General features: G+C 41.0%; 1 protein-coding gene across 1 annotated transcript in view; it reads left to right on the top strand.

Moving 5' to 3' along the window:
* Positions 1–511: 511 nt before the first annotated feature.
* The window catches only part of LOC117818473 (integrin alpha-5-like), a 61,089-nt gene continuing 35,211 nt past the window's right edge, over positions 512–26,389 (top strand). The window contains exons 1-16 of the mRNA XM_034691373.1: positions 512–873; positions 9,085–9,209; positions 11,120–11,220; positions 14,502–14,625; positions 15,024–15,085; positions 15,247–15,292; positions 15,495–15,620; positions 17,585–17,629; positions 17,921–17,964; positions 18,126–18,182; positions 22,642–22,694; positions 24,391–24,599; positions 24,789–24,980; positions 25,067–25,112; positions 25,206–25,319; positions 26,295–26,350. Of these exons, the coding sequence (XP_034547264.1) occupies positions 674–873; positions 9,085–9,209; positions 11,120–11,220; positions 14,502–14,625; positions 15,024–15,085; positions 15,247–15,292; positions 15,495–15,620; positions 17,585–17,629; positions 17,921–17,964; positions 18,126–18,182; positions 22,642–22,694; positions 24,391–24,599; positions 24,789–24,980; positions 25,067–25,112; positions 25,206–25,319; positions 26,295–26,350 (1,600 nt within the window). The 5' untranslated portion in view covers positions 512–673. The remainder of the gene's footprint in view (positions 874–9,084; positions 9,210–11,119; positions 11,221–14,501; positions 14,626–15,023; positions 15,086–15,246; positions 15,293–15,494; positions 15,621–17,584; positions 17,630–17,920; positions 17,965–18,125; positions 18,183–22,641; positions 22,695–24,390; positions 24,600–24,788; positions 24,981–25,066; positions 25,113–25,205; positions 25,320–26,294; positions 26,351–26,389) is intronic.

The raw sequence follows: 26,389 nt of genomic DNA, 5'->3' as shown, positions 1-26,389 counted from the left end.
CCCTCGGTTGAGGTTAGAAAAATCCCATTCATGATAATATTTGAAGAAGAAACAAATCGCCCCCGGAGGACAAAATAACGAAGCTGTTTGAATTCAGTATTTATGTTTGGGATTCATTGGGTAAGCTGCAGCAGAGTATTATCTCAAAGTGGATATCTATGTGTTTTTTGTAAAAACAATGAAACAAATGACTGAGAGAGAAATGTGGAAGGTGTCACTGTTGAGGTCACTGGTGGGAAACTACTGAGAACTTAAATCTGGAGTTTCCCAAACTTTGCTGCTGAAAGTTTCCCTTCTTCTTAGAATCTGACTTATTAATCATAGTGTGCTTTTATACCTTTAATTGTGTTTCTCTGATTCCGTCTTGTCAACATTACCTCAGTGTTTTTCGTCAGGGACCAGACTGCCTGGTAATATTTATAGCTCCACCCAAAATGAGGTTGCAATGATCCCCCCTCCCTCTCATCCACTCCCTCTCTCCTCTGACTCTGACTCTCCTCTGCGTCTCAGCAGTCACTCAGGAGCTGTGCAGAGGACCTGTTAGATCTGAAGGGATTACTAAGGACTCCTGACTTTATGACAACAACCGGAGCTGTCGTGCGTAAGGAACAACACGGATGATGCGTGTTGCGCTTCAGCCGTTCAATGACAGAAGAGACGCGCAGAAGAAGAGATGGGAACCGCTGCTGGACTTTTACCTACCCTGCTATGGGGGAAATGTAGTAGGTACTCCATGTGGGCTGTACCTGTAGTGGTGGCTGTGGTTCAGCTTTGCACTGCTTTCAACTTGGACACAGAGTCACGCGTGGTTTTCACAGGACCGCAGGGGAGTTATTTCGGATACTCTGTGGAGTTCTTCGGTAACTCATCCAGGTAAAGTCTTTACGCATCACCAGAGATTGGAAATTCAAAAAGCTAACACAAGAAAGTCAGAAGCTTTCTCTGCATATCAGCCTGTTACCATAGGGGCTGAATGGATCTCTCTGAAAGTGGCTTTCTGTGACCCCAAAGACACTTCTGAATGTATGACTGCGACCCACTAACCTCAACATCCCTCCTCTTTATGGCTTCTTTATAACTTTATACAACAATGTTCCTTTAATAGGATATAATGTAATATCACCTCTGCAGATAAACCTTAATTTTCTGCAGAAGTTGTGCAGCCTTATATTCAACATTTGGATTAAAGGGACATTGCCACGTTAGTTGTTTTTATATCATGCCCTCAGTTAATGTAATGTCTGCTTTAAAGCTCTACATAACAGGGTTTTAAATCTACACTGGAGTATTTAAAATGTTTAAATACAAAGGCATACATCTCTTTCTTCCTCTCTCTCCCTCTCTCCCTCACACTAACCCACACACACTCACTCCCATACACACGCACACACACTGAATTCCAGCCCACATATGATTGGAAACAGACACAGGAGTCTGAGTGTGAGTGATTCAGAGAGGAGGGGGTTAACCTACAGCAAAGTAAGAGCTATGCTAATCTTTTCTGAATATTGACTTGGGGGACAGTAGGACGTTCCTGCTGGTTTCTCTGTTGACAGATGAGGACCTGCAGAGTGAGATAAAGTCAAAGATCAGACACTCTTCTCCTTAAGTTTATAGACACAGCATGTACTTTCACCTGTTTGGACTCTGTGAAAACTCAGTGTGGAACACACACGATGAAAATCCACAAAGTATCCTGGGTATGACCAAGGTTTGTAGTTTATTAACCCGGGCTGGTGGCTTCATGGTGCTCAGTTAACGGCTGCACATTGACTGTTTAGGCCTTTAATGTTTTACCATCACTTTGAGTCACAGAGCTTGGCTCCTGGTTTTCTGGAGAATGTGAACCTTGTGATCTTTTAATCATATCGATAATGTAGGTATAGCCAATAATGAAACTTTGGCCCAATTTGCAACACCTTTTAAAAATGCTGCAAAAGCAAGGGGCTGTCATCAGTGGATCATAAGCTCAGACACCATTGTGTTAGTTCTCTCTGCAGGGCAATGACTGAATATGCATTCAAGTAAAAGGCTTTGAATTTACAACTCTGAGGCTGCTCCCAGATGTTGACTCTAAAATCTCCTCTCTGAATTGAGGTTCACAGAAAAATTGTCATGCAAAGTGGGCTAAACAATGATTTACAAATATTACACTGCTGATGTTTATTCAAAATCAGAAGCACTTAGGATTTATTTTCTGTTGCCAGCAACATGTTGTAGTTATAAGAAGTTCCACCTTGACAACATCCATTGAGCTGACTGATGACAAGATAGCACATCATATATTTACCATTCCAAAACAATTTATGAATCCATCTTATTCTTCATACTTGACCTGGTTAATATCCTCGGTGCATATTCTTCTGTTGGGACAGCCGTATACATATTTTGTCTGCTCTGTCCAAAACAGTTCACAGCTGCTGCTTCTCGAGAGCAGAGGATCCTACGGGATGTGTCCCATCACCTTGACTCTCTCTATAGATGATGACAGCAATCTTAGGCATATCAGCTGTTTTATCTGCTTTCTGGCGGCCTGCTGAGAGCAGCCTGTAACAGACGATATTCACCACATAAAGTTGCTGGTGTAAAAGTCAGCTCAGATCTACCCACTTAAATCCCAGATACACCTTATCAGCTCTGTCTCAGCGTCTCTCACTTACATTGTCCAGTTTTAAAAGCAGTGTTGGTCTAATGGATGTGAATATGTTCCTGTCAGGAAATTAGTTAAGATTCTGAAGTTTGCTTAGCTAAGCTCCTGGCAGTTTAAGGGATGTGTTGTTGAGTAATCATTGAGATGTTGACTTAGATCAATCTGTACAGACTCCCTGACCTGCAAAGTTTTGAACACATTGACTCGTACCACATATTGCTGCTGACTCTGTGCCTCACAGTGACTGTTGAACATCTGTGTGTAATAGCAGTCCTTGTTCTGTGTCGGGTAAACAACGCAGCAGGAAGAAGATGCTTTCCTGAATGTCTGAGATGTTTTCTTTCTGCTGAGGGCTTGGTTTCAGCTGGTTGTCATGCAGAATGACAATTACTGGCCTGTCTGACTGCAGGAAGCCTTATTAAGATGTCCTTGTGACTCACTATCCCATCTCTGTTTTCACTTTCTGCACACTCATGTTCAGTTTGAGTTATATGGTGGGTAGGGCGGCATTAAGTGTGCTTGAAGAGGTGGTTCACTCTGACTTGTTTTGAAATGATCAGAACTCAGACAGAAATAAGAGGCTGTTTCATTTCAGCACGTGAACTTTGCTGCAAGTTCAGTGTGAGGAACTGCATGACACTTGGAATAGAAACATTTAATGTAAATATTAAATGGTTATGAGTTTGGTACTGGAACAAAGTAAGAGACACAAATGTCCAAAATCTCAAGTTGCAGTATCCAAAGTAACTCAAATCTTCAATTTAGCTGTCTTGACTTAAAAGTTTGTTTGTTTATTTTATTTTTACCATAGTGTTTTTATTAAGTTTATAACCACAAAAATACAGCTTTATCATTAATCATTTTCCACTTTCACAGCTGTATGGCTGTATCTCAAGGTTTAACAAATGGAGGAACAACAAAATAACAACGAAACAAAAATTAAATAAAACATAAAATGAACAGAGCTTCTCTGAATCAAACAAAGCTATTTAATTTGAAAGAAATAAAATAGAATCAAGGTCAGTTCGCAAATATGAAGACATTAAGATAATCTGCATTTCTACATAGATGTCTCTGTCTCTCTTTTGCTTTCAGTATCTTCAGATTTACACTACCAGTCAAAAGTTTGGACACAGCTTCTCATTCAATAGTTTTTATTTATTTTAATTATTTTCAACATTGTAGATTAATACTGAAGACATCAAAACTATGAAATAATCTGTTTTTTCCATAATCTGGATTACAACATTAGTCAAATAGGGCTATCCATTGTGACTAACCCTACCTCTGAACAACACAACTGATGGTCTCAAACACATTAAGAAGGCAAGTCATTCTACAAATGAACTCTTGACAAGGCTCATGTTAATTAGAAACCATTCCAGGAGACCACTTCATGAAGCAGACTGAGAGAATACCAAGAGTGTGCAAAGCTGTCATGAAGGAAAAAGGGGGCTACTTTACAGAATCTAAAATATAAAACATATTCTGCTTTGTTTAACATTTTTTTGTTCATTAAATAATTCCATATATGTTCTTTCATAGTTTTGATGTCTTCAGTATTAATCTACAGTGTTTCCAATAATTAAAATAAATACAAACCCTTGAATGAGAAGGTGTTTCCAAACTTTTGACTGGTAGTGTAAATATGACTATGACGATCTGTTCTTTCATTCGTTTGGTGCTTTTCCATACTATTGGCCATATAGATAATGGAAATTGTATTTATTATTTATTTATTTAAAGGGACAGTGCATATTAATGAATATCTCAGTGTTGCATCCATGTAAATATGCTAGAGTTAGCCATAGCGCTTATATTCATCTGTAGTCCCTGGCAGTTCACAACAGAGTTCATAATCAATCAACCCCAACATAGTCTCAGCAGATGTGTGTCTAACATGAGTCTGGTCCTGCTGGAGGTTTCTGCCCGTTAAAGGAAGTTTGTCCTTGCCACTGTAACTTGCTAAATGCTGCAAAGTGCTCTGCTCATGGTGGATTAAGATGAGATCAGACTCAGTCCTGTCTGTAAGATGGGACTGGATCTTATCCTGTCTTGATGTTTGGTCTTTGTTAATAATAGAACAGAGGGTACGGTCTAGACCTGCTCTGTTTGGAAAGAGTCTGAGGATAACATTTTTTGGATTGATGCTATATAAATAAAGATTGATTGATAGAATGACATTGTACCTTTAAGAACACTAAATGTTGTGAGCACAAGTGAGCTGCGGCCAATCATAGCTCATGCCTTATCAGCTTCACTTTGACTTAATCCTCATTTTTAAGCCAACAAGTGTTCATCCGGATGTCAGGATTGTATTCCAAAAACTTAACACATCTAAAGTCTACAACATGGCTCGTTTTCTGCATCCTGTATTTGGGTCTATGTAGCTTAATGCAGGTAAAGCAAACAATGCCATCCTGCACTGAGTTTATCTGAGCTGTTGTTTTTATTCACGAGGTTAAGGAAACATCTCACGGATGACAAAAGAAAGTAAGAAATCACAGAAATTAAATATTGTGCCAGATGATTCAGGGCCACCCACATATTGAGTTAATGAGTGTATTTACATGTTAACCAAACAAAGCAGATATTCAGGGCTCTGGCTCATATAACCATAATATCCTGTTTATTATAAGAACCCAGATACAATCTTGAGAAACCTGAACAGGGTTAGTGGGGGACAGAGGCTGTGTTACTTTCCAGGAAATATAGTGAGCTCATTACTACAAAGGAAGAAGGGATGAATTTCTATGCAGTGGTTCACAACACACACCAGACAGAGTTCAGCTAAGGACATTGTCCCTTGCTTTATTAAAATTAAAATGTTAAATCAATGAGATATTCCACTGAAGATCAGCCCAAATAATGATGTTTTGGTTAAGTTATGACACAGATATGAGCACTGAAACTGAGTAAGAGCAGTCACTAGGAGATGGTTTGTGTATGAACAATGTGGCGATGCAGTTGAAGCACTTACTGGAGCTCATAAATCCTCAGTAGAAATTATATATTACATCTTTAACCGGCTGTGCCTTGAAGCCATGTTGTCCTTCGCAGATGTTCATGTTGAATATGAGTTAAGAGAAAGGACTCTTTTTTCAGGTCCCAACAGAAGCATCCAACAACCAGATTAACAATGAGGCTACTTTTTGAATGATAATATATTTATAAGCTTTATTTACACAGCACTTTTCTTCACAAAAAATAAATACGATAAAATACTGGAGAGAGGATTTACTATCTCAGGAACAGGCTGAGGGATCCACAGTCTGTGCCCTCTGACAGCAAAGGCCTGATCACCTTTGGTCACAAGTCAGGGTTTAGGTGCAATCATAGTCTGATTAATAAATGGACGTAGTATCCGTGACGTCCCCAATTGTCTCTGAAGCGCTGTTTTGGAGCCTATCGTCAGCGAGTGCCATATTGGAAATGCTGAACTCAACATAACTGCTGTTGAGCTAGTGTGAGGTAAAGAGGCGGGCCTTTAGCCTCCTCGCTAACAGCTACAGTGTTCCCACCTGTCAAGTCAGCCATGTCCAAAACTCGTAAGTTTAATCTTAGAAAATACTGAGTTATCAAAAATTCACCCTGTACAGTGTGTACTGATAGAGAAATGAGCTACTCAGACCTCAACTGTTTTTTGAACCAGGCTGTAAACATGTTTATTTCTGCTGTAAAGATCGTCTTCTTTGAATGGGTGTGTATGTGGTTTCGGTGTTTCTGCAGCCAGCCTCAAGTGGACGCTTGATGAACTGTAGTTTTTAGCACTTCCACAGAAGCTTCAAATTTTAAGACCGGAGGTTGCTGCTTGTCATGCAGAATATCTAGGGGTGCTGCCTGAGGTTTTGACCCCCTTGAAAGAAATATTTCTTTGGGCTCCACCACTCTAATGCTGCAAATGGTCTGATATGTGATTTTAGGGCCCCTACCAGTTATGGCCTTTGAATGGTTCCAACCCTCCCCCCCATATGGCGCCCCTGTGTCCAGGCACATCAGAAGTGAAGCAATCACTCATATTTTAGGGCACGGTGAATTAAAACTTTAGAATGAATCAATACAATCAATTACATAACAAAAATTGTACAGCCAGTGTTAATGGATGAGCACTGGAGTGATGTATACTGGTTCCACTGGTTACTTGCTAAAACCCAGCAGGGGCGGTCTGAACCAAGGAGGGAGCTCTGACTGGACCAGTTAAAAGTGCATTACAAAAGTCACTGTTGTGTTTTCATTATGTGTGTTTTTAACTTCCTTATATCTCATAATCTAAATGTGCAGACAAACCAGGGGGCGGTGGTGGTGGGTTAAATGACCTGCAGCTTTGAAAGAGCGGGTCATTTAAAGCCTTCGCCCTCTGCTGAGTGGCTGAGGAGTGAATGGTTTATAAGAGAAGCTCATCCAGCCATGTAAATATTCCTCCTGTGCTTTCCAGACACTTCGGGGGATGAGGGGGAGTTATGAGTCTGTCTGATCCCTGCTAATGTCATCAGTCACCAACATCTTAAGTTGTCCCATTCGCTCACGGCTCGGCCCTTTTAGCAGCGCTGTCTGAATACCTTCAGGCTCATTTGTAATACAGAGACACGTACACAAACACTTGCACATGTTTATTTTCATGGGGGAGTGCATGCATGAGAGTCACATACACACCCATGTGAACGTGCAGAGATGTGAAGGTGTGATTTGTGTGCCCTTACACAATATCCAGTGAATATATGCACACAGATTATTTTTTATTTCCCTCCGCGTATTCTTTTGAATCTTTCAGGGGATGATATTCTGAAATGAGTGACTCACCTGACTTGTACGATGGCACAGCAGCAGGGCAAAAGCAGCTGTGACTGTGAAACTTTTTAAAGCTCTCATCATGAACTCTTTATCGTGTGTTTCTAAGCATTTATTATCTCACTGCTTTGGTTACCTCAAAGGCTAAATGTTAAGCAAATCAAACAAAGTCATATTCACTTACTTTACACTTCCTGGTTAGTTATGCATGATGTTGTTCTTCCTTGATGAACTGTTAGTGACAACAGAAACACAGCCATTTAGAGAAACTGAACTGGATATCCTCAGATTAAAACTAACTAGAAACTATTCTTTTGACTTTACAGTCACCGAAATAATCAAGAACCCTGGAAAATAAGTGAAAGGTCAGCCTCAACTGCCTCTTTGTGGTTGTACTTAATGATTTTAGATCCTATCAGGGGTAGAGCTGGAGTTTGAGGTAGGTCTTGCCGAGGCGTACTTTGACATGTGAACTCCTGGAGCTTGGTATCAAAAACAAAAAATCAACAACCTGCTCCCCCTCCTGCAACTCTCAGGACAAAAATTATTCCATACACTGTAAACCCGAACAAGTTGAAATGACTCAAAGTGTTTGTGGTAACTGATTACATAAGAGTTTTTAAGTAGCAAAAATAACATTTTTGAGGATAACTGAAATGATAAAATACGATTTCAGTTTACTCAATTCTTTTCTTTTTTTTGATTTTCAAGTTTCCCCAACTTAAATTTATTAGTTACATTTTTTATATGTTTGATTCATACATACTAGATGAAACTGAGTCCATGTCATGGTTTGGTAGTTTAGTTCTTGTGTTTAATGCCTTGGTTCCTCCCCGTGTTTATTCTGTGTTAGTTATCCTTTGTGTCCCTTGAGTGTTTAGTGATCCATGTCTCTTGTTGTGTTTTCTTAGTCTAGTCTTGTGTTTCCTGTTTTATTTTGTAGTTCTGAATCCTTGTGTCTCCAGTTTAGTTTTACGTCATGTCCTTGTGTGTTTCCCTCCTCTTGTGATTCCCCTCATTAGTCTCACCTGTGTCCTGTGTTCACACCTGTGTTGATGACTCTGTGTATTTAGTTCCTCATTAGTCTCACCTGTGTCCTGTGTTCACACCTGTGTTGATGACTCTGTGTATTTAGTTCCTCTGCTCCCCTGTCTCTTGTTGGATCATTGTTGGTCTTCCCTGTACCGGTACAGCGGTTTGGCGTTGTCTTTCCTCGTTACTTGCCGCTTCATGAAGCACAGACATTGTGGTTTTTCAAGTGTGTGAAGACTTACGTGGTGACGTTGATGACGTCATACGCAGCGTCCCTCTGTACACTCAAAAGTTATTTGGACATGAATATTAACTAAATCAAATTGATCCATATATAATTAAAACAACATTAATCTTTTGGATAACACAATAATTAATTGTTGGTTCAACTAAATAGCTGGTTTTGAGTGCTGTACCCTTAATGGCTATGAGTTAGAAGTACTGTTCAGGTTTACAGTGCATGAACACACATTTTTAAGCTCCTTTTTACTCTGCATACTGCTCCGATGTATTATATGTATGTGTGTATGACATGTGAATACAAAGAATAAATGCATGACTTTAGACCAAATCTCTTCAGCACGATGTAATGTTTTCTTCTTTCTACTCTCTAGTACCAGTATTTTGATCGGGGCTCCGAAGGCTAACACCAGCCAGCCCAACATCACTGAAGGAGGAGCGGTGTACCTGTGCCCCTGGAGCCAAGCTAACTGCAGCCTAATCAACTTTGACAAGCAAGGTAGGATGTCTTGTTAAAATCCAAATTGACGGTCGGCCTCTTTTTACTCTCGGACAGATAAAAATGGACTCTGTGAAAAATCAAGCCCAGTATTCAAAATCCAAGGGAGAGGATTTTACCTGCATCATAATCTCAGCAGTAGTGAGTAACTCATATTATTCTGGGACATTAAAATGTCACTTTCCCCCGCAGTACTGTTAAACAGTTGAGACAGCACTGTGCAGTAAATTCTCAGCGGTCTGTAACCAGCCATAAAAGTGGCAGAGAGAAGCTATAGGTAGCATCGCAAGTTAAGCACCGCTGTGCTCGACCCCTGAGGCCAGGAGTGCAGCTCCCTGCCATCTTATAGCTCTTTATCCAGCAGCTCTCTGTTGTGATTGAAACCAGGCTTTGATGTCCCTCCTGTGTTTTAATGGTGGCTCGGGCTTAACTGCAACCCACCCCTTGGTGAGGTCTCCATTTTGGGTTGTGTGCTGTGTTTGCAGTGTGTTCATAGAGCTTTGATTTCCTGCTGGACTCAGGCCCAGTGTTGTGAGCCCTCTTTAATTAGGGCAGAGTCATTACGAGAAACTAGGACCCCAGAGGATCGGGCTGCCCCTAGTTCTGCCAGAAAAAAAAGAACCTCTACCAGAGATGCAGGAAGTGATAAGAACCGCTGTTTAAGGATCACAGGGGCTGACTTATCGCACAGTCTCACATGCAGATATCAAACACTGGTTTACACAGACTGAGAGCTGTGACTGTGTAAACTCTGCACACATAAATACACATTTACTGTTTACAAACTGTCCCTGCTGTCAGCCTATGAAATGTGATACATGCATCTAGAAAGAGCCACACTTAAACTCTCTTACACACACGCACACACATGCTAATGCTTTTACACTCAGTGGTCTTTGCAATTCCCATTACAGGCCTCAGGATTCATGGTGTGTTTGAGGACACAGCCCAGATTCCACGAACCAACAGGCAGCCAGGAGAGTTTAATGTCACCACTCCGCTGCAGACAGCCGGCACATATATCAGGAAATATACCACAGCAAAGCTTACTGAGTTACAGGCACATGAAAATAACTTTCCATTTTTTGAGCTAATAATAGGACCTAACTGTTTTTTTTGGGGGGCGAATCGATGACATCAGGCTTCACCAAATACATGCTGGGTGGCAAAAAACAAACAAACAAACATGATAAAAAATAAGTTTCTGCAGAAAAATGACAGAATTTGACAGCAAATCCCAACATTACCTTTACTTTTAGTACCTGGAGCAGGTCAGGAACATGCCGTAACTGTTCTACAGGTCGTAAACGCAACCAGGCTGAAAGGTAACGTTTTCTGGACCAATAAAAGCAATGCAATTAGTTACGTTTTCTCACTTTACTCTAACAGCTTTTAATTAAAGGGCAAAATAACAAAGTGAAATAGTGCTGAAGTGGCAAAGCTGAAATGTTTGGCAGGAAACCACACTTTAACACAAACACACTTCTCACGGCCTGCCAGCCCCTCCCTCATCACTGTTCCCCATTCACTTCCGTTCTGCCAGGGCCTCTTCGTAAAACACAACCTGAGGTACAATGAGCTTCAGCCGTGTGGGTTACAGTCACAACAAGGTCCAAGTACCTTTGAGCTATTTGATGTCTGCCTCAGCATGGAGGATGGATTAAGACTGCAGACCCTGAGGAACAAGGTCATAAAATATCCATGTAAAATGTCAAGAACATATGTAGACCGCTCTCTGATGAAGCCCTTACTGCACACATATCAAACCCCAGTGACAGTGGGATTTGTGACTCAGTTATAAAACCATCGGTTCTTCAGATGAGGGAGCAGAGTGAATCTGAATCATTGAAGAGCTGAAAATCTTTGTTTTATTGCTCTTTAACATGTTTTTCTTCTCTCTGTTCTCACAGGTGATCGATATTTTTATATAAATGATGTGAATACTCAGGTTGAGTTCAAGTCCCATCAGTGGTTTGGAGCAACTGTGCGATCTCATGGCAACAGTGTCCTGGTAAGATATAATATAAATATAATGGGTCGGTTGTTGGTTGGCCCGAAACAACCAATGTTGGTGCTTTACAAGTTGAAAGTATAAGAAGACAACAGTAAACAACACAACATATTTATATAAAATAGTAAAATCCAGTAAAAACAAGGATCATCAGTTGGGATATTAATGTTCTCATCTTGAGGAGATGGCCAAAGAGAAGAAATGTCTCTTCAACAATGGTTTAAAACATTCAGTAGTTCAGGCTGATTGTATCTGAAGAGGTAAGCTTTTCCAGAGCTTGGATCCAATATTGCAAAGGCTCAATCAATCCTAGTTTTTTATTAGTGATGGGAATTCTGGCTCTTTTTAGAGAGCCTGTTCTTTTGGCTCAGCTCATTACAAAGTGCCGGCTCTTTCAGCTCCTCAGATTTTTTCTTGTTTAAATTTATATTACCTAAAATAATATAAAATTATATGTAAAATGAATTACCAATGTAAAAAACATAGATTATATCAAATGTATGATAAAGAACAAAAACAAAACCCATCTCAATGAGACACAAATAACCAATCTCTGATTGAATGTATATTATTTATAAACTTTTAAACACATTCATTAACAGCAGGTTCCCTTGAATGTCTTTATTCTTCCAATTGCAATGATGGATAAACAGTTCTTCCTCTCGTCTCCCTCCTTCCTGTTGGTGTGTTCACTGTGTTGTGTGTGTCTGTAACCCCTCCCCTCCCCATACTGCTCAATGTGGACACGTGATTGGTCAAGACGCCACCACATGTCTTGATCAATCACGTGAGGCTTTAACAGAAAAAGATGAGAAAAATAAGAAAAAATCGTCTCCCATCAGGAGCCGGCTCATGTCGTTCACTTCAAAGAGCCGGATCATTCGCGATTGACACATCATTAGTTTTTAGGTGATTCTTAGGCACATCCAGGAGCAGCTGGTTGGTTGACCTCAGTGCACGAGCTGGATTATAGACATGCAGAGGATCAGCCAAGAAAGATGGTGTCAATACATTGATAACAGGGTGTGTGGGACTCAGTGAGGGGTCATTTATGTGACTGTGGGGACCAGGTTTTTGAGACTAAATAAATGCTAATCACAGTTTTTCAAAGGCAATGTGAGAAGTTTTCATGTTGTGTTGATTCTAGTCACCCCTTTGGACAAAATAGGTCGTACTGAATTTCCCATGAGCACTGTTGTACAAAAGTGGCTCTTAAATTTGTAGTGGAAGAATATGGATTAAATACAGATCTTCTTTTGATACTGCTCTTTGTTCAAGGCAACTTTTTGTAGAGTGATGAGGTCATGCATTAATATGTAGCTACCATATCCTGTATAAATAATGGACGTAGTATCTGTGACGTCACCCATCTGTTCCTGAGAGTTGTTTTGAAGGCAATCGTCGGCGGGAGCCATATAGGAAATGCTGAACTCAACCAAACTTAGTGTGAGGTTAAGAGGCGGGGTTTGAGCCTCCTCGCCAACAGCTATGTGTTCCCGCCTGTCAGTCAAGTCAGTCATGTCCTTATTTGGGCAAAACTCATAATCTTAATATCTTCTGAACCGTTGCGTTAGAAAAAATTCACCCCCGTACGTGTGTGATATAGAAATTTGCGACATATAGCCAAGTCGTTTTTTGAACCAGGCTGTAAACATGTTTATTTCTGCTGCAAAGATCGTCTTCTTTGAATGTGTGTGTATGTGGTTTCTGGTGTTTCTGCAGCCAACCTCAAGTGGACGCTCAATGAACTGCAGTTTATAACACTTCCGCATGGGCTTCATATTTTGAGACAGGAGGTTGCCGCTTGGTAGTTACGCATGATAATGAACTGTAATGTAACAACGGCAGAACTTTGTAAACTCTGATTTATTACCGTGAGCTAACTTACAAAAGGGGACCAGAAGTACTGGTTTAACGTTACCCGTCACAGCCCTGGTTTCATGACGTGTGATCCGGTGTCCTAATAAAAGTCTGAATAATGTAAATATGCACACAGTTTAATTATTTTGTCCTCAAAGAGCAGGGAAGCATTCACATTCTAGGATAAAGATTTAATCCTGGTCATAGCCGTTATGGTCCTCTACTGAGCGAAGCCCTGGTTGTTGTGTTTCTTGGTCTAATACAAAACTTCAATTAAAAAGTATTGCTAGTATTTGCTAATCCAGCTGCAGTATAAGCCATGAGTACAAAACATTATGTACAAAAAGAAAGTTATCTTAACAAAATAGTAATCTGCCTGCTCACTGCTAAACCTTACCAGAGAAGTTCTGTCTGGGTAAGTGCTGGGTATAGTCACGACTTTTCAATCAAAAAATCAATCAATCAATCAATCAATCAATCAATCAATCAATCAATCAATCAATCAATCAATCAATCAATCAATCAATCAATCAACCAATCAATCAATCAATCAATCAATCAATCAATCAATAAATCAATAAATCCATAAATCAATCAGACTTTATTTGTAAAGCGCTTTTCATTTTTGTTGTAACAAAAAGTGTTCAAATTAATAAGAAGACCCCCGTCCCCCCATCCAAATACCAACCTCCAGCCCCAACCCCAAACCCAAACCCATACAGAATCAAATATTAAAATGCAAGAGTGTAATGTGTGAGTGTCTTTAATAATGTAAAGAAAGATTTTAGAGATATAAGATAGAAGAGAAGATTTGATTGCCTCAAATCCCACCCGAACACAGGCACCAAAATTCAGTATAAAGAAATAACCAATGTTTTTGCTGATAAGTCTGTCTTTCTCCATTATTAAACTCTTTTGATGTTGTGAAGCTTCAGTAAAGTCTGATCTGCTCCAGCAATCAGTGACTGATATCAGATACGGGGGGGTGTGTCGTTTTGTGAGGGCTGCTCTCGTGTATCCTCGATTATTGCCCCTCAGATTTCCCTCCTCTCTCTGCGATCCTCTCTCCTGCAAATGGCAATAAAACCTTTGGGACGGCCCTTAGCATGGCGGGTCCGTAACTACTTCCAGCTTGACCAAGGACTGAGGAAATATCATTTAAGAGCTTTAAATCTAGCCGTGGAGTTGCCTGCACACTTTATGAGGCACAGCTCTTTCATGTGTTTGATTTGAAAGGCTTTGAGATGTTTCAGGTCGAATGCTTTAAAAATCCACCTTAATCTGTTTTTCTTTTCAAAGTGACCAACCACAGTTTCAGTCGATGGTTGCACAACTGATGTTTGAGGAGTTTAGTCATTGAAATAGTCCTTAGCTGAAAACAGTGTTGGTGTTTTGTCACTGAGCTGCTTCTGTTTTTTCAGGCTTGTGCTCCTGGGTATTACTGGAGGACTGAACACGACGCACCCTTTGCTGATGTGACAGGAACCTGCTACCTCTCTGTAGACAGCCTTAAAACGTTTGTTGAGTACGCCCCTTGCCGAACAGGTAAGTTACTGCAATGATGGCAAACCTTCAAGGAGTGCAGAATCAGACTAAGTTATAAAAGGGATGGATATGATTTTTTCTTGTGTTTTATTTTAGCTCAGTAGTCAGAAATAGTTGCCAGATAACGTTAAAGCTATGTTTGTAATATTCATATCTGTTTTGAGGAGTGGATCACATAAAGTTATTGAAGTTGACTGTAAAGAAAGCTGTTTCAGCTAAGCACATTAGCTCCCCTGAGGCTTTGTTTTTTCTTCAGTTTCAAAGTTTTAAATCTGGAATCCGGTTTTGATTTGATGAACCCATGAAGTGCGACAGAACAGAATGTTCTAGAGTTCTTTTGTTTTAATTTTAACAGACCATTTATTAGTACTTCCCCTGTTTGCTGCTGTTCATTGCAGAACGACATGGACCTGCTGGACAGGGCTATTGTCAGGGCGGATTTAGTGCAGACTTCACAAAGGTAAGAGAAACATTTGTAAGAGTTTTCTATATAATCACACTGTCTCTGTGTTTCGGCTGATGTAATCCGTGAAGGATTTCGCTGTGTACATCAGATTTGCAGAGTTTGTTTGAAACTCATGATGACACACAGACGCCTCAGCTCTGGCTTCTGTGTTACAGGATGGGAGAGTTGTGCTTGGAGGACCAGGCAGCTTTTACTGGCAAGGTGAGCTCACAGGAATGTGAAATAGCGTTGGGCTTCTGGAGATTGCTTTCAAAGATTTTTCCTTTAAACAAATGAGAAAATCAATTTACCATTATAGACGTGAACAAATGACAATGAAACAATTCAGGAGGAAGAGTTCAAAAGGTACAGTTCTTATTTTAACATCTGACTTTTAACCCTTTGTTATCTGTTCATCCTGCAGGTCAGCTGATCTCAGCCACCACAGAGGAGATTGTTAAGGCCTACTACCCCTCTTACTTTCTGCTGTCAGTCAACGGACAGATTCAGACTCGACAGGTGCAGGGGAGCTACGATGACAGCTACATGGGTGAGGACAAACACCTCTAACCCTGAAGTTAGAGATATTAACTAAATGATCCAGTGATATGGACCACGGCAAATATGATCGCTTGCTTTGCAGCATCGCACCAGTTCTTTAGAAAAGACTGCTAGACTGTTAGCTAGTTTGTGGCTGGCTTGGTTTCAACATGAAGCTCAAACTCGGATGTTGATTGCCTGTCTCAAAATCTATGTACAATTTTTGTGTGCAAATTTCAGTGTTGTGGTAATTTCAACATAAATTGTTGGGTAAGCTTTGGCATAATCTTTCTTTTTAAGTTTTATTGTTTGGCTTTTACACCTTTATTTATAGAGAGGACAGTGGGCAGGAAATCGATAGAGTGGGGGAAAGGCTGAAATGGAACCAGGCCACCATCTATGTGGGCGCGCAACTCAACCATGAGGCTTAACCCGCCCCCTCTCTCCTCACATTTTCACACATTTTATATTTAACACAACTCTGACATTAGGTCCACATACTGTGGAACCATAGCACCTTTGGCATGGACATTTTGGTGGGTTGTTGAAGGCATTGCAGCATGTTGCAACCCACACATGTCAGTCTATTAGTCACTTAATAATAATAATAATAATAATAATAATAATAATAATAATAATAATAATAATAATAATAATAATAATAATAGTAATAATGCATTTTATTTATAGGCGCCTTTCTTGGCACTCAAGGTCACCTTACAACATTAAAAACAAACAGAGTTTAAATAACAAACAGTAAATAAAATACAATTTAAAAAGTTTTAAGTGAATGGACAGAGGAGTTGTGGTCAGATGGGGTAAGCCAGTTTAACAGATGGGTTTTGAGTTTGGATTTAAAATGTGGGAGTGAGTCAGTGTTGCGGAGGTCAGGTGGGAGAGAGTTCCAGAGCTGGGGAGCAGAGCGGCTGAAGGCTCTGCTCCCCATGGTAACAAGGCGAGCAGGGGGGACAGTGAGGTGGATGGAGGAGGAGGATCTGAGGGTGCGGACAGGTGTGGCAGTATGGAGGAGGTCAGAGAGATATGGAGGGGCGAGGTTGTGTATAGATTTGAAGGTGAGGAGAAGTATTTTGTAGTTGATCCGGTGTGTGATGGGGAGCCAGTGGAGCTGTTGCAGGATGGGTGTGATGTGGTGGATGGAGGCGGTGCGTCTGATGATACGGGCGGCTGAATTTTGAACCAGTTGAAGTTTATGGAGGGTTTTGTGGGGGAGGCCAAACAGAGGGGAGTTGCAATAGTCCAAACGGGAGGTGACGAGGCTGTGAACAAGAATGGCGGTGGAGTGGGGAGTGAGTGAAGGACGGAGACGGTTAATATTGCGGAGGTGGAAGTAGCGGACCGGGTGACGTGGTTGATATGGGAGGTGAAGGAGAGGGTGCTGTCGAGGATGACACCCAGACTCTTAACCTGAGGGGAGGGGAAGAGGGACGAGTTGTCGATGGGGATAGAGAAGTTATGGAGTTTGTTTAATGTAGATTTTGTGCCAATTAGAAGAAGTTCAGTTTTATTGCTGTTTAATTTGAGGAAGTTTGAGGTGAACCAAGATTTTATTTCAAGGAGACAATCGGTTAGGGAAGAAGGTGGAAGTGAGGAGTCCGGTTTAGTGGAGAGGTAGAGCTGGGTGTCATCCGCGTAGCAGTGGAAGTGAATATGATGTTTATGGAAGATGTTAACTTACTTAACTCACCTTTCATTGTAGTGCTTTAGCATTGCATTCAAAAAGTAGTCAACTGTGCAGTAAAAAAGCATAAGCCGTTGAAATAATCTACAACATTAACCAGTTTGGTCACAGTTTTCTGTGTGGTATGCTATAAGCATTGGTCTTCTGTATCTGTGCAGGGGATGAGTTGATTATTTCTCTGACCCAGTCTGAGCTGAGCTGAGACACATTCAGGTATCCTGTGTTATAAAACCTTTTAACATGTCCATGCTGATACCGTCTTATCTCTCCTGCAGGTTACTCTGTGGCTGCTGGCGAGTTCAGTGGGGATGATGAGGAAGGTGAGGGTCATATTTACTGTACACAGAGCTGAAATTCACAGCTGAGATCAGGGTCCAAATCTAGGTCTAATATTTGACTGTTCCGTTTGAACACACTTGAGTTTGTTGGGACTGAAAGGGTATCTAGATGAACGTGGGACCATTATACCTGTCAAGAGCTTAAAAAAACAAAAGAATAAATCTCACAAATGTTGGTCTCAAAGTTCATCCAGCATATCTCAGTTTGTAGCTCTTAGACTTTTCTTTGTATCACCTCCTCTGACCGTTCTCCCCTTGCTTCCCTTGTTTCAGATTTCATCACAGGCGTTCCTAAAGGACTCATGCTGTATGGAGTAGTAAGGACTCTGCATTTAAATTATACACACAGATGTCTTTAAAAATCAAGCACACACATACAGAATACTCAGGCCCTCACTGCTAATTTATAGAAACAAGTAATAAAACTGACTATAAACCACGTGTTGTATTAATCATGATTGTGTCTGTGTTTATTTAGGTGTCCATATTAAATGGAGGAGATATGACGTCTCTGTTCAACTTGGCAGGAGAGCAGGTATGTGCACATCTGGTTGGAGATTTCCTGTTCTAGCCTGGCTGCCTTGTTTTTTTCATGTGTGGGTACATATTAAATGTGTCATGTGTAAAAAAAAGGGTTGAAGATGAAGGAATTTGCCCCATGGAGAGGAGGCCTACCAGGGTCAGAGTTCAAGCTTACAGTATGCAAAGCTTATGGTTTCCAAAATCTGTAAATGAAACCCAGAAACAGCAGAGCAGGGCGGTGTTCGGTCCTCGCTGTATTGATTCAGTGTGTGCTCTTAAAATGGAAAGTGAGGGGGAAGAGGAGAAGCGTTGGTTTACGTCACATTGCTTTAAATGTCACCCACAGATGAAACATTTTTAAAACAAAATGTCACTAGCTCAATTTAACAGCCAGGTTTATTTTTGTAAATGTTCCTCTGAGTAAATGAATCATTCACATCCTGTGTACTTGAAGGCCTGAAGTGCCACTGACCTCATATCTACAGTTTAGGCCAAAATGATTATCCCCCTTGTAAAATCAGATAAAACCCTTGATTTCTCCATGAAAATGACCATTAACAACAAGTGTTTATAGTTTATTTGTTTCCAAAATAACAAAGACAAAATGTTCTCTAAGTTTTATTAGAATATCTTATTGATGCAATGAGGTGAAACAAGAAAAGGTAAAAATGACAAGTCCAAAATTATTAGCGCCCTGGTCATTAGTAGTCATGATGCATCCTTTCTGAGCCACACCTGACAACAACCTCTTCAAGTAGTTTTATACAAGGTTGGCACATGTCTCTTGAGAGATTTTGTCCAATTCTTCCAATGCAAATTGTTCCAGCTGGTCCAAAGTACATGGTTTCTGAGCATGGACTTTCAATTTGAGCACCCGCCACAGATTCTCCAGAGGATTGAGATCTGCAGCCTGTTGCACCAACTGAGTGTAAGTTCAAACGCAGCCTAGTTTGAACATAATTTCTCATTTAGGATGAGTTTACCCTCGACTAACATTTTGGGCGTTGCACCAGCTGAGGTAGTGCCTACGTAAGCAAAGGTTACAGCTTAATTCTTAAACTTGGCTCCAAGTAGGTGTGAAGTCCTTCGTAGAGTACCGGCTGACATGGCGTGGTTTTGAAAGGTGGGATGATTTGGAGGATGTGGAGATACAGAGGGTTCTCCCAGCTATATTACGTTGACAACGCGATATCCCGGAGAAATTACATCCTTTGGAAAAATATGATGACCAAGATTTGCGCTCCTGAGTATTAACATATGTTGTAGTTGATCCTTTTTCCACTCAATATCACTGTTATTATACACATCCTAGATTAAGGCTTTAGGCTATAGTTATCACCTTACTTTAGTTTGTTTCAGCTGTTGGTCAGTTCTGAGACGATTAGGTATGAAAGATAACAATGCATCAAAATTGGTGCTTTCCTCTGATTGGCTGCTGGAAGTGTAAACTTCATATCTGCAACAATGTTTTGGTTAGTTTGGACTTCACGGTCTACTAGTTAAGATGAACCTTACGTCTCCGTGGTGAAACCAAACAACGACACAACTTAAGTTACAAACTAACTAGTTTCACTGTATGGTTTAGGGTGGACTTTACACCCTAACTTAGGACTCAACTTACGCACAGCTGGTGCAACAGGCTGCTGGGCTCTTTGTAGGCCACTCCAGGACCTTGATTTTGGTGCCCTTTTAAGAACTGTTGGACCAATTTTGATGTATGCTTCGTTTTGGAGCCAATTGACCGACAGGTGTTGTTAGGAAATCAGCTGACTGCACACTGTGTTTTGAAAGCAAAAAATCACATGGGGGCTAATATTTTTGACCACCCCATTTTTCACTATATTTGGTATAAAGCTTGCCCAAAAATCTATTTTACATTCCAAAATGTATGAATGTTTGATTATCAAGTTTGATTATCAATGATGCAAACATTGGGCAGAACTTAAGAAAATGATCCATAATTCCTGGGGTGCTAATCATTTGGGCCTCAGCTGTAACTTTCTCTATTCCCACTTTCTAAATATGAAATATTGAATGAATAAAAATACCTTTTAAAGTAAATATACACAGATCATCCATTTATCTTTATTGAAGGAATAAAACAAAGTGAATAGAGCAGGGCTTGATTTTGTGAGATCTGTGTAAACATGGAAAAGCATGCATGTGTGTGTTTCTCAGTGTGGGAGGTCATCAGTGTCAGAGGGCACTGAGTAAACTGCTAAGTCATAGTGAGAGTGATCTGAGGTAAACTCCAGGCTGATTGACTCTGTGCTCTCTGTGAGCTAATGCTGCTCGCTCTGTGGGGGGGCTCTGACCGTGCAGCAGAGTCAGCTGCAAAAACACTCCAGAGGATCTTTGTGCAAGAAGTCATTTGTTATGGGGATAAACAACATCTCTGTGCTGGGTCATGTTTTAAAGGCTCAACAGCCAATGATGATGCAGTGTCCAACTTACAGATGTCCATACGATGTTATATTAGAGACAAATATGTGTGGGGATTAGATTCCTCTGGTGGAATCAATGATCTGAACCTCTCTGTTTCCAGTGTCTTTATTATTGAATTGTTTTCGGGGTGTTTATGAGAGATTTGAAATTAGCTGCAAGTACTGAGAGTAGAAGATGTTGTATGCTTGTAGTTTTTCTGGTGACACAAATGCTACAGTAAAATGAGAAAAATAAGTATTTATGTAAGGGATAATGTACAGTTAGCAGGTTGTTATGGGAAATAGAATCCTGATCGGTGAGACAAGACCCCTCTGCTTCCACCTGCTAACCATACATTATCCCACTTATTACCCCGCTACTAACTTAAGACACAAACTCGTTGTTAAAAACATTGATTGATGCTTATTTTATTGATTTAAATGATTTATGTGTACAGTTTTTAAAAATAGTCCCAGTGATTCCTCGTCAGTGATCGTTCCATGGTGATGGATTCTTCTCTGCCTGTTGTGGTGGATTGAACATGAAACTGTCCTCATTCAGCTCTCCTTCTTCTCTGAGCTCTGCGGTTCACACACCTTTAAAAATAAACTAATGTCACAACTTTGAACCCTGCTGCTATCATCACCACCGCTCATGGTTTAAGTTTCTTTGTAGAGATCGCTAACCTAAAGTTTCTCTCACCTGCTCCACTCCTTGATAATACTGCTGGACAGGATCCAATATGAAAACATCCATAGCGTGCTGATTTAGCATACTAACCAAAGCTAACGTTTTAGCCACATTGTTTTGATGCTAACGGAAGCTAACGGTTTTACCTCACCATAAGGTCTACTCTATGGTGTCAACAAGCAGAAGCTAAAAGTGTCTGAACTCTTTTCCGCTGATTGATTTGACATGACGTGCGATCAGTTTGTCTCTGGTGTTGCTTATGTTAGTGAAAGTTAATAACCGTTGTCAAGGGGTTTTGACCAATCAGAATCAAGCATCTTTCACAACTGGAAGATCAGGAAGAGAGCCGGGTATTAACTAAAGATAAATTGAATAATATTAGATGTTCAGGTTAAAGGTTTCTGTAAAGTTTATTACAATCAGGTAAATCAAGCTGCAGTGACGTATTGATTCGGCCACTCTGTTGATATATTTTCATATATTAAACTTTATTTGGCCCATCAGTTTGTAAACAGTTAACCTTTTTAAGCATTAAGTCAAGTAAATATCAGATGTCGTTGTTCACACCAGGCGTTAGACACAACCTTAAATGGACGGTGATGTTGCTAACAGCCTGATGTGTTGTGGCACAGTTTTTGATATTTAAATAACTTCTGCTGCTTATATACTGATACTACTACTAGAGGAGGATTCCCATGAAAGATATCTCATGACTGTGAAGTTGATCTGTGTTTGACATGTCCTTGCTTTTTGAATGTTTCCTTTGGTTTAATGCAACAGGAAGTGCTGATCACGTTTCCTAGAGTGTGTACGTGTGTGTCTGGCACAGCAGTGCTTTTCTAGGGTGTCTGAGTAACTTTAAGATTTATGTAAGATTTATGTTGATATGAGCTGTTTAGCATGTGTGATACTAGAAGTCAACCCCAACACTTTTATACAAGGGTCTCCAAACTCACTTCTATAGCTGCACTACAAATTACTTTGAAGTGAGAGTCTGCCGGGGATGTAACATGACCCTAATTTGTCATACATGGTATGAAATTAAACCGGAAAAACCTAAGCCCAATGAGTATTTTCTCAGAGTGAGTGTTAAATGAGTTTGAGACCCCGGTCCTCAGACCCCCTACCTTTCCTCCAGCTTACAGAAGCTCAAACACTGAGCTCCATGAAAAGGGAGCCGAAGAGACCCCGGGGGATTGTGGGATTGAGAGATTGAGGAGGAAAGCTTCTGGGGTTGGTGGTGGAGGCTACAGAAGAGAAAAAAAGGACATGGAGAAAGAAAATGAAAGAAAAGAAAGGGATCTCTGCACTGTGGTGTGATTACAGGCTAACTGGGTCTTGTTTGTAATGTGTTCCAGATGGGGTCCTACTTCGGCTATGCAGTGGCATCCACTGACATCAACAGCGACGGGTGAGTGAGGGGAGAAATGGTGACACAGATGACGGAGAAGTGAAGGAAAGGAGGCAGAGTGGGTGAAATAACTGAAAAGGGAAGCATAAGGTTAAAGCTGGGGTTGGTAGTCAGATTTAGATACACTTTTTGTTATACTGGTTAATATTATCTGCATGTCCTGATGGCAAACAATACATAATGTGTTCTTAAAAAAGAGTGAAAAAAGCCACTATCTACAGCCGGAGTAAACCTGGGAAAACACTAACCAATCCCTGCCATCAGGAGCCAAATGATGAAACCAATCAAATCCCGTCCTGCCGTTCTGCCCGCCTCCTGCGCGTACATTTCATGTTTGTTTGTGTTTTTAACTTTCACTATGATAATGTTTTGGTGTTTTCTTTTTTCTGCGGAACACAAATGATGTGCTGAGGACCGGTTTTGAATGAGTCACCGTCATATGGTCGTGAATCAGCGGCGCTCGTGCATGTGAGCAGGGACGTCGTTTTGGAGGAGCTCCGAGGGGAGGGAGGGAGGGGTTAGACGGAGTCCGGAGGAAATGCTACATTCAAATTCATGCTAGTTTTCCGTGACTACCAACCCTAGCTTTAAATAAGAGAGTAATAGAAGCTGTGACTGTGACTCACTGTGACTTTGTGGAAGTTTCCCACGCTTGTTCAGTCACCCTGTCACTCTCTAATATGTCATGAAGTATTTCTGAAACACTGCGTACTCTCGTTCTGTGTATAGTTTTCCTCAGTTCTCCATTTTTCACATTAATAACCATGACAGAGGCACTTCATGAGAACCTACTTCTTTCAACAATGGCCACTGCTTATTAATTACTTTCCTGCCTCTTTGCCTTTTTTCAACCATGATATGAGATTCAATGTTAAGTCCTACTGCCATACCAGTGACAGATTAATGTGGTGCTGCAGAACAAGGTTTGAGTCAACACGAGGTGTATGATACTGTAAATACAAATACAGGTCAATAAGCCTTGACAGATCCTCACTACATCCAGCTTTTACCCAACAGTGTGAAGTAAGATCATTTTTTAAACCATTAGCTGCTTTAAAGTGTTCAATAAGGTATAATCAACTGAAGACACCAATTTCTGAGACAGCAAAAGGAGACAGCTAGTCTTTTCCAAGGAGTCCATGTTTCTACCACAGACTGCTTAAAACACAGATGTAGTTGCGTCATCCATCGGTTTCTGTAACAGAATTTTGAAGCCAATCGTTGGCGGTGGCCATATTGGAAATGCTGACTCATCCTAACTATCGGTCAACCTGGCATGGGAAAAATAATTGGAGTTGAGACGGGTCTTTAGCCTCCTTGCTAACTTCTACAGTGTTCCTGCCTGTCAGCCATGACATTCATTAGTGAAACTTGTAACCTTAATATCTCCAAAACTAACCAGTAATAAAAAATTCTGATCTCCGTCCAGTGTGTACGAACAGGGACATGAGCTATTCAGACCCAAACCGTATTTTTGCACCAGGCTGTAAACATGTTTATTTCCGCTGTAAAGATCGGCTTTTTGGAATAGGTGTGTTTGTGGCTTCCGGGGCTTTTGCAGCCAGCCTCAAGTGGACACTTGAAGAACTGCAGTTTTTAGCACTTCTGCATCTGCATCCTTTCTTTCTACCACATGTTTCTCCTTGGTTTTAACATAGATCAGAATGAACAAACCACTCATTATTTACCTCCTCAGTTTGGATGACCTTGTGGTGGGAGCTCCAATGTTCATGCGCCGAGGGTCCAGTGGGCGCCTGGAGGAGCTGGGTAAGGTGTATGTATATCTTCAGAGAGAACCTCTTCTGCTGGAGCCCGGTCGGTCCCACCTCCTGGGTCAACAGGCCTATAGCTGGTTTGGCTCCTCGCTGGCTCCTCTGGGTGATCTCAACCAGGATGGATTCAATGGTGAGTATATGCTACCTCAACTGTTCCCTCACAAACCTTGTTTATAATTTTGCTGGTCCAGGAACATAAGCATGTTGTGTTGGACTTTTATCTCCTCTATGTGCTACAGACAGAAATACTGGCATCCATACTTCACATCTATGGCTTACAGATTTTGAGATGTTGTGTGTTTTTGATAAACTCATTCAGACATGGCTATCGGCTGTCCCTACGGAGGAGACAACCAACACGGGGTGGTTCTTATTTACAACGGTCACACAGGAGGTTTGATGGACACACCCACTCAGACTCTGTCCGGCCAATGGGCTTCCAGCTCCTTCCCTGCCAGCTTTGGATATGCTCTGAGAGGAAACAGAGACCTGGATCAGAATGGATACCCAGGTGCTGCAGAAACATTCCTCTGGCTTCTTTTATATTCTCTTATTTTTTATATCGTCTCATATTTCATTTCTCCTCTGTTCTTGTAGATCTGATTGTTGGTGCGTTTGGGGTTGATAAAGCTGTGTTATACAGGTATGTATTAGTTCATATAGAATGACAATGAATAACAACTTTGTGTAGTGTTGGGTTTGTTATTATTCTCTCCTGGTCTGTGCCTCTCTCCAGGGCTCGGCCAATAGTGAGCGCCAGTGCCTCTCTTACCGTGCAGCCCACCATGTTCAACCAGGAGGAGAAGACGTGTGAGCTGTTCACAGAGACTGGGACCATTGCTGTGTCCTGGTGAGGACATCAGTCTTCTGTGTTAATGGGAAGATTATAGGCTGTTTGATGTAACATACAGTATTTGTCATTGTAGGGGAAAGATCTTGTAAAGCCTAGAAGTGGTCAGAGCACTCTCTGAAAATAACAGAACATGGAAACTCTTGCTTATGTTATGTAAGAAACATCTTAGTTCAATTTCAGCTTTCCAAACTTGTGCCCCGCGAGAATGTCAAATGACTTCATGTTTACCAGTTCCCTTTCCAAGCTGCTCTGAGCTCCACACGGTGTGCTGGGATCCAGAGAGAAGAAAGGGGGAACTCATCTTACTCCCAACTTCAATGAAGCTCTTTCCACAAGCTCACTTTAAACAACGTATTAAATGTGGAACATTTTCAGACTGACGAGAGAGACGTGTGCCAAACCCGGCTGGTGTTGTAGTTTCTGCCCTGTAGGTTGATAGGAGGAGACTTGTTTTCGTGGTTATTGGTGTTTTTGCTGCTGTGGAAACAAGGGGAAGACAAGTTGAGCAGAGGAGAAGAGGAAGTGGGAGAAAGGTGGAGTCGCTACATGGAAAGACAAGTGCCGTAATAATTATTTAAAGGTTGGAAAAAGGTTGTAACTTTCCCGAAGTGAATAAGAAGCGGTTTAGGGTTGGCAGAAATGAAGACAGCTTTAAGTGTACCCTCCCTTTTTGTGACGCTTCATGCACCTACACAATATTAACTCCATGTGACCACTTATAAATCAAGCATACAATGCTCTGAAGTGGTCATCTTTCGGATCGTAAACACACGTGGCTATGGAAACGGTTTGTGTGGTCTGATACTTCAGCAAACACTGCATGGGAAGAGAAACTGGAGAACCTTTTTACAATGAAGCCAAATGAACTTATGGTTTTTGAGTCAGTATTAACCTTCACCACTTACGTCTTTTCTGATGCACACAACACAAGACGTTTCTTTTTCATTTTTTGGTTCTGTGTTCAACCTCCAGTGTCAGCATCGGGTTCTGCCTGCAGGCTAATGGGAAGCACCTCCCCTCTGATCTAGGTGAGGCAGACACACACACTCTCTCTCTCTCTCTCTCTC

This window comes from Notolabrus celidotus, chromosome 1 (assembly GCF_009762535.1).
Source record: "Notolabrus celidotus isolate fNotCel1 chromosome 1, fNotCel1.pri, whole genome shotgun sequence".
Lineage (NCBI taxonomy): Eukaryota > Metazoa > Chordata > Actinopteri > Labriformes > Labridae > Notolabrus > Notolabrus celidotus.
The sequence above is the reverse complement of the archived record's forward strand: the minus strand, read 5'-3'. Positions and strand labels throughout refer to the sequence as shown.